We start from the raw sequence: 14311 nt of genomic DNA on the forward strand, positions 1-14311 counted from the left end.
TCTCTCTCTCCTGTGCTTTATTTGCTTCCTCGGCGACATCCCTTAGGACAGCGGTTCTCAACCTTTGTGTGACAGCGACCCCCGTCACACGGACGCGCCCCCATGCACGGCACCCCCTGAAGGGAAAAAATGGCGGATCGTGTTGTTTGGCGACCCCCGTAAAATGGTCGTTCGACCCCAAATGGGGTCGCGACCCATAGGTTGAGAACCGCTGCCTTGGGATGTAATAATGATAATAATAATAATAAAGTTGGAAGGGACCTTGGAGGTCTTCTAGTCCAACCTCCTGCTCAAGCAGGAGACCTTATAGCAGTGGTGGCAAACCTACAGCACAGGTGCCAGAGGCGGCACTCAGAGCCCTCTCTGTTGGCATGGGCACTGTCGCCCCAGTCCTAGGCCTTCAGCAGGGTTTTATAAAACCTTTTCACTTTAGGCCTCCACCGCCATGTGCAAAAAAAAAAACCCAACAATGGTTCATTCAATCAGTCAATTTCAACTTCACGCGGGGAAAAAAAAGGTCTTGCAAAGTTGGAATTGATGGATTGAACTTTTTAGTCCCACCCAGTCTGCCGTTATCACCACAGCCACGCCCACCCAATGGGCCACACCCACCCAATGGGCCACACCCACCCAGCACTCGACGATGCATAAGTGGGTTTTGCGTTGCAGTTTGGGTACTCTGTCTCTAAAAGGTTTGCCATCACTGCCCTATACCATTTTGGACAAATGGCTGTCCAGTCTCTTCTTGAAAACTTCCAGTGTTGGAGCATTCACCGCTTCTGGAGGCAGGCTGTTCCACTGGTTAATTGTTCTCACTATCAGGAAGTTTCTCCTTAGTTCTAGGTTGCTTCTCTCCTTGATGAGTTTCCATCCATTGCTTCTTGTCCTGCCTTCAGGGGCTTTGGAGAATAGCTTGACTCCCTCTTCTTTGGGGCAGCCCCTGAGATACCGGAACATGGCTCTCATGTCCCCCCTCGTCCTTCTCTTCATTAAACTAGACATCCCCAATTCCAGCAACGTCCTTAGTATGTTTTAGCCTCAAGTCCCCTGATCCTCTTTGTTGCTCTTCTCTGCACTCAGGGAAATTATGTATATAAATTATGTATATAATTTCTTCCTGGTTTTTCTACCTTTGTGGCAAATTTGTCTGAAAGTGTCTCCAGAGAGAGACACGTCCACATTTTTCTCTGCCATTAGAGGCACAGTCTGGAATGTCTGTACATAACCGTAGTCCTCGCTTTATGGACACAGTCAAGCCCCCAAAGTTCTATTGCTATGCGAGGCAGTTGCTAAGTGGGTTTTGCTCCAACTTTTGCCACCTTTCTTGATGCAGACGTTAAGTGAATCGCTGCCATGGTTAAGTGTCACACGGTCATTAAGCGAATCTGGTTTGACCCATTGACTTTGCCGGTCAGAAGGTCACAAAAGGGGATACATATGACCCTGGGACACTGTAACCGTCATAAATACGAGTTGGTTGCCAAGTGTGTGAGTTTTGATCATGTGACCACGGGGAGGCTGCAATAGTTGTAAGTGTGAAAATGGTCCTAAGTCAACTTTGTTCAGTGCCGTTTAGGTTACTAAACGAATGGTTATAAGTCAAGGACTAGCTCGGGGGTAGGGGGTACGCAACCTTGGCTTTTTTATGACTCGTGGACTTCAACTCTCAGAATTCCTGAGCCGGCATGGCTCAGCTTGGAAACCTCTCCCTTTCCCCTCAGCATGGCTGGCTCAGGAATTCTGGGAGTTGAAGTTCACCAGTCATAAAGGAGGACATAGTTCCCCCCATGCTGGCTCAGGAATTCTGGGAGTTGAACCAGAAGTTATAAAAGGGGCCATAGTTCCCCCATGCTGGCTCAGGAATTCTGGGAGTTGAAGTCCATAAGTCATGAAGGGGGCCATAGTTCCCCCATGCTGGCTCAGGAATTCTGGGAATTGAAGTCCACCAGTCATGAAGTAGCCATAGTTCCCCCATGCTGGCTCAGGAATTCTGGGAGTTGAAGTCCACCAGTCATAAAGGAGGACATAGTTCCCCCCATGCTGGCTCAGGAATTCTGGGAGTTGAAGTCCACCAGTCATGAAGTAGCCATAGTTCCCCCCATGCTGGCTCAGGAATTCTGGGAGTTGAAGTCCATAAGTCATGAAGGGGGCCATAGTTCCCCCATGCTGGCTCAGGAATTCTGGGAGTTGAAGTCCATAAGTCATGAAGTAGCCATAGTTCCCCCATGCTGGCTCAGGAATTCTGGGAATTGAAGTCCACAAGTCATGAAGTAGCCATAGTTCCCCCATGCTGGCTCAGGAATTCTGGGAGTTGAAGGCCACGAGTCATGAAGGGGACCATAGTTCCCCCATGCTGGCTTAGGAATTCTGGGAGTTGAAGTCCGCAAGTCATCAAAGAGCCAAGGTTGCCTACCCCTGGACTAGCTATAGTCATCTCATGTAAAGGCAACTAATACCTTCTACAGATAGTCCTCGACTTACGACTGTAACTGAGCCTACATTTATGGGGCTATCAAGTGGGTCATTCGTGTGACCATACCCGATTTTGCAACTTTTTGCAACAATCAAGTGAATTGTTGATAGTCGTTGAGCAAACTCATTGTTTACTATGGGCCTTTTTATTTATTTATTTTTTGGTCAAAAGCCAGAAGTAAATGCCAGTTTGGGGCAGAAATGTAAATCACATGGCTGTAAAAGCAGACTGATTGCCAACCGCTTAAAATCTGGTCATATGGGGGGGGGGAATGGCTGTCAGAACTTTGAACCTGGGTTGTAAATACCTTTGGGTGAGGACGCGACAGAACTTTGAATCTTTGCTAAGCCACCTGTTGTTAAGTCAAGGACTACCTGTAGCACTAAACATTGGCTGCAAGCAACGGCTGTCGGAAGTGAGATCCTGAAAATATATATATATATATATATACAGATACTAGCATGACAATTAAAAAATGGCAATGCTTCATTAAGCGGAGTGATGTTAATAAAAGCCAAAAACTAACATAGGAGGAACACTCATCCATGACAGACAGTGGTGGGAAAAAGCATGAATATACTACCTGGTGTCCGTGTAGTCTTTATATCTCCAGACTAATCGTACCCAACATCACCAACTCTTTATTGCATGCTTCAATTTGCTCAGATCTGAACACAACATTCTAGGTGTCTTCAACCCTCTGCAAAAGATCCAAAGACCCAGTCTACTCCAGTCTAGCCCTGAGGATGTTACCTGGCTGGGTCATGAAATGTCTGCAAGAAAACAACCAAGCTCAGAGAGCACCAAGGACCCCTCAGTCCTTCACCAACACCTCTTCCTCTACAAACCTCACTCCCTTCTAGCCCTGATGATGTTCCCTAGTTGGGTCATGAAACGTCTGCAAGAAAACCACCAAACTCGGGGCACCAAGCACCCCTTAGTCTTCCTTCTCCTCCCTTCTAGCACTGATAATAATAATAATAAATAATAATAGTAGTAGTAGTAGTAAAGTTGGAAGGGACCTTGGAGGTCATCTAGTCCAACCCCCTGCTCGGGCAGGAAACCCTACACCATTTCGGACAAATGTTACCTAGTTGGGTTATGAAACGTCTGCAGGAAAACCACCAAGCTCAGAGAGCATCCAGGACCCTACAACTTTCCTTTTCCTCCTCCTCCTCCTCCCCCCCCTTCTAGCACTGATGATGTTCCCTAGTTGGGTTATAAAACGTCTGCAGGAAAACCACCAATCTCAGAGAGCACCAGGGACCCCACAGTTCTCCTCCTCCTCCTCCTCCTCCTCCTCCTCCTCCCTTCTAGCTCTGATGATGTTACCTACTTGGGTCATGAAATGTCTGCAAGAAAACCACCAAACTCAGCACCATGGACCCCACAGTCTCTCTCTCCTCCTCCTCCTCCTCCTCCTCCTCCTCCTCCTCCTCCTCCTCCTCCACCACCACCACCACCACCAACAACAACAACAACAACAACAACACCACCATTTCTAGGACTGATGCTGTTACCTAGTGCTAACAAGAAAGCAACCAAGTTCAAAACTGCCATCTTCCAGGTACGGTTCTTTTCCCCCACCACGATTGTTCTCTCTTTAAATTAATTGGCCAGCACTAATCAAGTAAATTACGAGATTACCTTCTTCCTACCTAGACCAAGGTGGAAAACACAACATCTTGGCTCAAGCTATTCCCTTGATGCTGGTTGCCAAGGGAGATAATCACAGTGGTTGAGTCTTGTACAAACATGCAACAACACTGCTGAAGTCTTCTATAAGTATCCTGGGATATTTGTCCCAGAGGGGAGTTGAAGGCAAGCCGTTAATCGCAAGAAGTGGGCTTGAGAAGGAGTGACTTCAGCCATTGCACTAAGATTTATTTACATTTATTTGTTTTGTTTGCTACTCATCTCGCCACGAATTGATTCTGGGCAATGTACAGTGTTAAAAGCCACCCACCCATCGTCTATCTGTTTATCTGGTTTTATATCTCTATCTATCTCCACCTCTCCTATCATCTTTTTATTTATCTTATTTTATATCCATCCATCTTATTTATGTAATTATTTGTTTATTCAATTTATTTGCAGTCCATGTCGCTCCTGCTACTCTAGACAGCTGATTAGTGTCCATCCATCCATCATCCATCTATCCATCCATCATCTAACTGTTCATCTGTTAGATCTCTATATATCAGTGATGGCGAACCTTTTAGAGACCGAGTGCCCAAACTGCAACCCAAAACCCACTTATGCATCGTCGGGTGCTGTGTGGGTGTGGCCCATTGGGTGGGTGTGGCTACAGTGGTAACAGCAGACTGGGTGGGACTAAAAAGTTCAATCAATCAATTCCAACTTTGCAAGATCTTTTTTTTTCCCATGAGAAGTTGAAATTGACTAATTGATTGAACCTTTTTTTTTGTACACAGCAGAGGCCTAAAGCGAAGATTTTATAAAACCCAGCGACGGTGCACATGCCCACAGACAGGGCTCTGAGTGCTGCCTCTGGCACCCGTGCCATAGGTTCGCAACCACTGCTATATATCCACCCTATCATCTACCTACCTCACCTAGCTACCTACATCCATCCATCCACCCATCCATCCACCCATCCATCTATCTCTATCTCTGTATCTATTGCTGTATCTCTTATCTGTATGTATGTATGTATGCAGTGGTGGGATTCAAATAGGTGAATAACTGGTTCTCTGTGTGGATGCGAGTTCTGGAAGTCCATTCTGGGCTCGGGCAACAAAAAAATTAGCTACCGGTTCTGCGAAGTGGTCCGAACCGACTGAATCCCACCACTGGATCTGTCTGTCTGTCTACCTACCTACCTACCTCACACATACATCACATATGCAGAAACAATTACACCCACATAATTTACATCAGTGGTTCTCAACCTTTTTAATGCCGCGACCCCCAACCAGTCGTAAGTCGAGGACTACTCAACTGGTGCAGCACCGTTTGCAGAATGGGGCTTTTTTGGCGGGCTCAGCAGGGCAGAGACAGCCTGGACAATTCCTATTGGCTTTTGAAAGCCAATAGAATTAGACTCTATTCAAGAGAGTCTATTCTATTGGCTTTCAAAAGCCAATAGAATAAAAGGGAGTAGCACAGCTAAGGAAAAGGGGGGGAAAAATGGCAGACTGCATTGTTTGGTGACCCCCGTGAAATGGTCGATCGACCCCAAATGGGTCCCGACCCACAGGCTGAGAATCACTGATTTATATGGTTTGGTCTGTCTATCTATCTATCTATCTATCTATCTATCTATCTATCTATCTATCTATCTATCTATCTATCTATCTATCTCACATATGCAGAAACAATTACACCCACATAATTTATATCAGTGATTCTCAACCTTTTTAATGCCACGACCCCCAACCGGTCGTAAGTCGAGGACTACTCAACCGGTCGTAAGTCGAGGACTACTCAACTGGTGCAGCACCGTTTGCAAAATGGGACTTTTGGCGGGTTCAGCAGGGCAGAGACAGTCTGGACAATTCCTATGGGCTTTTGAAAGCCAATAGAATTAGACTCTATTCAAGAGAGTCTATTCTATTGGCTTTCAAAAGTCAATAGAATAAAAGGGAGTAGCACAGCTAAGGAAAAGGGGGGAAAAAAATGGCAGACTGCGTTGTTTGGTGACCCTCGTGAAATGGTCGATCGACCGCAAATGGGGTCCCGACCCACAGGTTGAGAACCGCTGGTTTATATGGTTTGGTCCGTCTACCTATTATCTATCTATCTATCATCTATCTATCTATCTCATATACAGAAATAATTACACCCACATAATAGATATGGTTTGGTCTACCTGTCTACCTATCTATCTACCGACCTATCTATCTCTCTCCACCTAGTCTATCATCTTTCTATTTATCTGATTTTATATCTAGCCCTCTTACTTATACAATCATTTGTTTATTAAATTTATTTCCTGTCCGTCTCGCTCCTGCCACTCTGAGCAGCTTACAATAAAACGATAGTATGAAAAGATTAAGACGGTGAGATAATAAATACACGAATTAATTAATACCTTTTCCCAGTTAAGACCCTCTGCCTCAGCATCCTAACCGCCCCCCCCCTTTCATTTTACAACGGGGAAAAAGAATCTCTATCATTACATCAGCTATTAAATAACAATCAGCCCAAGGAACGCAGCAAAAGCATCTAAGAGGGCTAAACTGGCGTCCGGGGCCACCACAGTGCCTTTCCCTTGCGCTCAACACGCGCATGCGAATCTCCCCACGTGCACACGTGTAATAGACGCGCCCCGCAGAGTTTCTTAGGATTATTCATCATTTAGCAAAAAAAAAAAAAAAAAAAAACCGACCTCGGAGGACCTTACCGTCTATAGCCGATAGGGGGCAGTGCGGCGGTTAGATGAGCGGTCTGCGCCGCGCTTCCTCATTCGATGGTTTTATTTTATTTTTTTTCGCATCCTTCCTCCTAGAGGACTCCACGGCGCGGGCGCTCTATGGTCGGAAGGCGGGGGCGCTCTGGCCGGCCTGCTCTGTGGCGGAGCGCGCAGCCGGCTTGCGTCGAGGAGGGCTGACGTTGGTCAACAAAGATGGCGGCGGCGGCCAGCAGCAGCTACTGGGAGGGTGAGTGGGGGGCGCGGCGGGGAGGGGAGGGCAGGGGAAGGGGCGACCCTCCACCGAAGGGGCGTCCGGGAAGGCGCCCGCTTTGACCCACCCCCTCCTCCCGAGGGCTGGAAGCTGATAGGCCAACCGTCCGGGTTCGCCCCGCCTGCAGGGTGGCTGGACTACAACTCCCATCACCCGCAAACCACGTTAGCGGGGGGGGGCGGGGGTGCAGTCCAGCCCATCCTCTCCCCCCCCCCCCAGGGAGCAGGGAATGATATTTCATCCCCCCCATCCCCTCCCATTCACACACACATACACCCCCACCCCGGAAGGAAGATGGGTTATGTTATGTCATCGCTCTGCGGGCTGAGGATGATGGAACTCAGGCCCGGGGCCTCTCGAGAGCGTCTGGCCGAGCCCAGAGGCCGGGGATAATAATAATAATAACAACAACAACAACGTTGGAAGGGACCTTGGAGGTCATCTAGTCCAACCCCCTGCTCAGGCAGGAAACCCTACACCATTTCGGACAAATGGCTGTCCAGTCTCTTTTTAAAGACTTCCAGTGTTGGAGCATTCACCGCTTCTGGAAGCAGGTGGTTCCACTGGTTAATTGTTCTAACTTTCAGGAAGTTTCTCATAATAATGATGATGATGATGATGGAAGGGATCTTGGTGGTCATCTAGTCCAACCCCCTGCTCAGGCAGGAAACCCTATACCATTTCGGACAAATAGTTGTCCAGTCTCTTCTTAAAGACCAGGGGACATAATTAATAATAATAAATAAATAATAATAATTCAGAATGAGAGGGTGAAGATCTTGTGGGACTTTCGAATAGAGACAGATTGCCATTTGCAACACAATACGCCGGATATCACAGTTGTAGGGAACCGAAGCGTACAGCTGATTGATATCGCTGTAACCAGGAGATGCCAGAGTCAAAGAAAAAGAACTGGAAAAAATTACGAAATATCGCGATCTGGCCATCAAAACTGCGCGATTATGGATGAAACGTGTAACAGTGGTACCCATTGTCATAGGGACACTGGGAACTATGTCCAAAGACTTTGCAAAATACATCAAGAAACTGCAGCTTCCTGCAATAACTCCAGCAACGTTACAAAAAACTGCGCTACTCGGAACATCTTATATTTTAAGGAGGTACCTGGTTGACACCTAGGATGCTGGTAGCAACCCGTGTCAGCCATCAGCGCCAGCCAATTTGAATGTTCAGTAGACTGAGGTTCATGTTTAATGAATAAAAGATATAATAATGATGATGATGATGTTGGAAGGGACCTTGGAGGTCATCTAGTCCAACCCCCTGCTCAGGCAGGATGAGGGTGGAGCGGCTGAAGAAAGGCCCCCACCCCACCCAACCCTTGAGGGGTGTGTGTGCAGGGGTTGGAGAGAGGGTCGTGGCAAGGCATAAAACAACTGGGCTGTTTCAGGGCTGTGGAGGGGTCTCTGGGCTGTGGAGGGGTCTCCAGAGGCATGGGAGGGGGCTGCCCGAGGGAGCAACAGTGTCCTCTCCCACCCTGAGAGGAAAAAATAAAAGTGGGAGCTCAGAGGTAGACTGCTCCTGGACATGGAGGTTCTTTTCTGCTGAAGGTGCTGTGAGAGGCAGCCTGGTGAAACTTGCCTTGCCAGAACGAAGGACGAACAGTGCTCAGCAGCAGGAGCGGGAGAGCCTCTGTAGATTTCCGTAGGAACCGGGCCAGGGAGGGGAATCCGGGGCGCAAAGGACAATTCTGACGGATCCGAGAATCTTCTCCTGACACCTCAGAAGACGGATCCCAAAAAGTGATTCAGGTGCACGGTGTTGCAAAGTGTGAGGCTGATTTTACACCTAGGCATTCGGGCCACTTAGATACGGGTTGTGTTAATCGGCTGTTTCTCAACCTTGGCAACTTTTATCATATGTGGACTTCAATTCTCAAGAATTCCCTGTTCAGCAATGCCCACCCACCTTAAAGCATGGCTGGCTGGGGAATTCTGGGAGTGGAAGTCCCCCCCCCCCGTCTTCAAGAAAGCAGGCTGGGGGATTCTGGGAGTGGAAGTCCACCCCTCTTAAATCAGGCTGGCTGAGGAATTCTGGTATTTGAAGCCAACCCCTCTTAAAGCAGGCTGATTGGAGAATTCTGGGAGTGTAAGTCCACCCGTCTGAAAGCAGGCTGGCTGGGGGATTCTGGGAGTGGAAGCCCACCCCTCTTAAAGCAGGCTGGCTGGGGGATTCTGGGAGTGGAAATCCACTCTTCTTAAAGCAGGCTGGCTGGAGGATTCTGGGAGTGGAAGTCCACCCCTCTTAAAGCAGGCTGGCTAGGGAATTCTGGGGGTGGAAGTCTACCCGTCTTAAAGTTGCCAAGTTTGAGAAATATTGTGTTAATCCAACATTGGTGCACACATATATCTTTAGAAGAAAAATATTCTGTATACCGAAGAATTTTCCTGGCTGTCAGTTGTTCAGTTGCTGCTCATTTGCAAAAATTTCCTTTTCAGAGATATGTGAACGGTTTAGATTGGATTGTTTTCCTTTCTTAGATACTAAATTTCTTTTATGGTAAGTTTTTCTGGGATTAGTTGTTGACAATCACTGTCTACAATCAGTGCTGTAACATTAGGGGGAAGAAAACAGAAGTTCTCTTTTAACTAGTTCACTTATCCCCTAGTGTGCTGGAAGAAATGTACACATTAAGAAATGAAACCCAATTTGCAAAAAAAACAACAACAACCCCAACCCCCAAAAAACTTCTGCTGCTGTAATTTATCATATCTCTCCAGCCTTTCACACAATTATTTCTTTAGCCTTGCCTTTTTACTTAGAATAAAGCTGGAAAGGACCTTGGAGATCATCTAGTCCACCCCCCTGCTCAGGCAGGAAACCCTATACCATTTCAGACAAAGGGCTGTCCGGTCTCTTCTTAAAAACTTCCAGTATTGGAGCATTCACCGCTTCTGGAGGCAGGTTGCTAATAATAATAATAAAGTTGGAAGGGACCTTGGAGGTCATCTAGTCCAACCCCCTGCTCAGGCAGGAAACCCTACACCATTTCGGACAAATGGCTGTCCAGTCTCTTCTTACAAACCTCCAGTGTTGGAGCATTCACCGCTTCTGGAGGCAAATTGTTCCACTGGTTAATTGTTCTCACTGTCAGGAAGTTTCTCCTTAGTTCTAGGTTGCTTCTCTCCTTCCGAAAGCAAAGTCAGCGGAGGAAACCAGATCCGCTTAACGACCACCTGATTCACTTAACAACTGCAGCGGTTTGCTTCTCCCCTACGGCCAAAAAGCAAAAAGATCTGCACACTGGGGTGAAACAAATGCTGGCTGGGGAATTCTGGGAGTTGAAGTATAGTTAAGTCTTCAGGGTAGCAAAGAATTTCCAGACGTGATTTCAACCAATTGAGAGTTGCAGGGATGGAGAAGAAAGCAGACGGGCAGCGAAGCATCAATTTTTCTCTCGTTTTTTTCGGCAGATCTAAGGAAGCAGGCCCGGCAGCTGGAAAACGAACTGGACCTCAAACTGGTCTCCTTTAGTAAATTGTGCACCAGCTACAGCCACGGCAGTTCTCAGGATGGAAGGCGCGACAGGTATAGGTAGTATCACTGCTACTTCATTCAATTTTTTTTCATTGCAACGGTCAATTTTTCATTTTTTTTTCCATGCCCGATAGCCCGCTTTCTTCATTTGCTTTGGTTTTGCGCTTCTGGAAATGTTTAAATTTCAGGCCTGAGGGAGTCTCGCTTGGGAAATTCTTAGAACATTAGAATTAGAATTTAGAATAGAATAGAATAGAATGGAATGGAATGGAATGGAATGGAATGGAATGGAATATGGAAAGAATAGAATCTATGGAAATAATAGAATATATGGAAAGAATAGAATAGAATAGAATAGAATAGAATAGAATATGGAAAGAATAGAATATACGGAAATAGAATAGAATATAGAATAGAATAAAATAGAATAGAATATGGAAAGAATAGAATACATGGAAATAGAATAGAATAGAATATGGAAAGAATAGAATATATGGAAATAGAATAGAATATAGAATAGAATAAAATAGAATAGAATACATGGAAATAGAATAGAATATGGAAAGAATAGAATATATGGAAATAGAATAGAATATAGAATAGAATAGAATATGGAAAGAATAGAATATATGGAAATAGAATAGAATATAGAATAGAATAAATAGAATAGAATATGGAAAGAATAGAATATATGGAAATAGAATAGAATGTAGAATAGAATAGAATATGGAAAGAATAGAATACATGGAAATAGAATAGAATATAGAATAGAATAGAATAGAATAGAATAGAATAGAATAGAATAGAATAGAATAGAATAGAATAGAATAGAATAGAATAGAATATGGAAAGAATAAAATATATGGAAATAGAATAGAATACAGAATAGAATAGAAAAATGTAATGGAATGGACTAGAGCTAGAAGGGACCTTGGAGGCCTTCTAGTCCAGCCCCCTGCTCAAGCAGGAGAAGAGGCAGCCCGGAGGAGCAAATAAGGTCTTGGAGGCGTATCAGCCTTTCCTCAATCGAGGCCCACATTTGCATCCAATGTGCAACTATTTTTACTTATTTAAATGTATTAAGTTTTGCAAATATTTGCAAGCATGTGCTCTATTGAGGTGTCTTGATCCTCCAGCAAGTTTGAATAACTGAAATGAGTTGAAAATGAAATAAATGAGAGCCGGTTTGGTAGAGGGGCTAAGGTGCTGGTCTAGAAAGCAGGAGGCAGTGAGTTCTAGTCCCGCCTTAGGCATGAAAGCCAACTGGGTGACTATGGGCCAATCACCAGGAGACTGTGAGTTCTAGTCCCGCCTTAGGGATGAAAGCCGGCTGGGTGACTTTGGGCCAATCGCCAGGAGGCTGTGAGTTCTAGTCCTGCCTTAGGGATGAAAGCCGGCTGGGTGACTGTGGGCCAATCACCAGGAGACGGTGAGTTCTAGTCCTGCCTTAGGCTTGAAAGCCAGCTGGGTGACTTTGGGCCAATCACCAGGAGGCTGTGAGTTCTAGTCCTGCCTTAGGGATGAAAGCCAGCTGGGTGACTTTGGGCCAGTCACTAGGAGACTGTGAATTCTAGTCCCGCCTTAGGCATGAAAGCCAGCTGGGTGACTTAGGGCCAATCACCAGGAGGCTGTGAGTTCTAGTCCTGCCTTAGGGATGAAAGCCAGCAGGGTGACTGTGGGCCAATCGCCCGGCGATGGTGAGTTCTAGTCCTGCCTTAGGCATGAAAGCCAGCTAAGTGACTTAGGGCCCATTCCTCTCTGTTAGCCCAACCTGCCTCACAGGGTTGTTATGGGGAAACTCGGAGGAGGAAGAAGCATGACGTCCGTCCGCTGCCTTGAATTACTTACTACATAATAATAAAGACGGGATAAGGAAAATGTAATAAGTAAAGGTGATCGAAGATTTTACGCCCTGGATTAAAATTTAATGGAACGCTACCTCTTGTGTCGCTCCTTCCTCCAGCTCGGACACAACGCCTCTCCTGAACGGATCGAGCCAAGACCGGATGTTCGAAGCCATGGCCGTGGAAATTGAGCAGCTCTTGGGGAAGGTAAGAGGGCCGTCCTGGCGGCCCAGCTTGGACCCCGGTTAAAACATGGGAGGGGCTTTCAAGGAAGGCCGGAGTGCCTTGTCCATGGAATTTCTCAGCCATCCAGGTCATACTTGTCCCAGAGGGGTTTTTTCAGGAGGCCACTGGACTTCCTTGTTTTTCCTGTCTGACTGGGGAATTCTGGGAGTGGAAGTCCACTCCTCTTAAAGCAGGCTGGCTGGGGGATTCTGGGAGTGGAAGCCCACCCCTCTTAAAGGATACTGACTAGGGGATTCTGGGAGTGGAAGTCCACCCCTCTTAAAGCATGCTGGCTGGGGGATTCTGGGAGTGGAAGCCCACCCCTCTTAAAGGATACTGACTAGGGGATTCTGGGAGTGGAAGTCCACCCCTCTTAAAGCATGCTGGCTGGGGGATTCTGGGAGTGGAAGCCCACCCCTCTTAAAGGATACTGACTAGGGGATTCTGGGAGTGGAAGTCCACCCCTCTTAAAGCATGCTGGCTGGGGGATTCTGGGAGTGGAAGTCCACCCCTCTTAAAGAATGCTGACTGGGGGATTCTGGGAGTGGAAGTCCACCCCTCTTAAAGCATGCTGGCTGGGGGATTCTGGGAGTGGAAGTCCACCCCTCTTAAAGGATGCTGACTGGGGGATTCTGGGAGTAGAAGTCCCCCCCTCTTAAAGCAGGCTGGCTGGGGAATTCTGGGGGTTGAAGTCCATCCATCTTAAAGCAGGCTGGCTGGGGGATTCTGGGAGCGGAAGTCCTCCCCTCTTAAAGGATGCTGACTGCAGGATTCTGGGAGTGGAAGTCCACCCCTCTTAAAGCAGGCTGGCTGGGGGATTCTGGGAGTGGAAGTCCACCCCTCTTAAAGCAGGCTGGCTGGGGAATTCTGGGAGTGGAAGTCCACAGATCTTAAAAGTTGCCAAGGTTGTACCCCTATCCCCTTGCTTTAAAGGCAGGGAGAGAGGAGATGTCAGCCTCCTGTATGTCTGGTGAAGCAAACTTTGGCTATTAACCGTCTCCATATGTCTGAGGCGTCATGTAAAGTTTGCACTTACTGAATTGTTTGACTCAGATCCAGGCAGCTCTCGTCTCCAAAAGCCCTAATGTCTCGTTCTCCCTGTTGCAGCTGACCGGGGTCAACGACAAAATGGCGGAGTACACCAACAGCGCCGGTGTCCCCTCCCTCAACGCGGCTCTGATGCACACCCTGCAACGGCACAGAGACATCTTACAGGTAAGGCCGTCTCCCCTGAACGTGGGGCTTCCTCCCCTATTTACAGGCGGTCCTCGACTTACGACCACCGGGGAGCCCAAAATTTCCGTCGCTAAGCAAGACGTCTGTGAAGTGAGTTTTGCCCCATTTTATGACCTTCCTTGCCAGCGTTGTTAAAGTGAATCCCTGCCATTGTTAAGTCAGTCACACGGTCGTTAAGCAAATCCGGCTTCCCTCACTGACTTTGCTTGTGGGAAGGTCGCAAAAGGGGATCACGCAACCGTCATAAATGCGAGCCAGTTGCCAAGCGTCTGTGTTTTGATTACGAGACCATTGCTACAACGGTCGTAAGTGTGAAAAACGCCCCTCAGTCGGTTTTTCCCGATGCCGTTGTAACTCTGAACGGTCACTAAACAAAGTGTTGTAGGTTG

The 14311-nt window shown here is 47.0% G+C and overlaps 1 protein-coding gene across 3 annotated transcripts in view; it reads left to right on the forward strand.

The window, feature by feature from the left end:
- Nucleotides 1–6981: 6981 nt before the first annotated feature.
- The window catches only part of GOSR1 (golgi SNAP receptor complex member 1), a 38762-nt gene continuing 31432 nt past the window's right edge, over nucleotides 6982–14311 (forward strand). Inside the window, exons 1-4 of one of the 3 annotated variants that reach the window (XM_039366959.1) lie at nucleotides 6982–7095; nucleotides 10554–10674; nucleotides 12581–12668; nucleotides 13794–13901. In XM_039366959.1, the coding sequence (XP_039222893.1) occupies nucleotides 7062–7095; nucleotides 10554–10674; nucleotides 12581–12668; nucleotides 13794–13901 (351 nt within the window). In that variant the 5' untranslated portion in view covers nucleotides 6982–7061. Of the gene's footprint in view, nucleotides 7096–10553; nucleotides 10675–12580; nucleotides 12669–13793; nucleotides 13902–14311 lie in introns of those variants that run through there. The other 2 variants (XM_039366960.1, XM_039366961.1) reach the window with 2 other exon arrangements.

The sequence above is a fragment of the Crotalus tigris genome, unplaced genomic scaffold (assembly GCF_016545835.1).
Source record: "Crotalus tigris isolate CLP2741 ecotype Arizona unplaced genomic scaffold, ASM1654583v1 scf7180000020497.760770, whole genome shotgun sequence".
Classification (NCBI taxonomy): domain Eukaryota; kingdom Metazoa; phylum Chordata; class Lepidosauria; order Squamata; family Viperidae; genus Crotalus; species Crotalus tigris.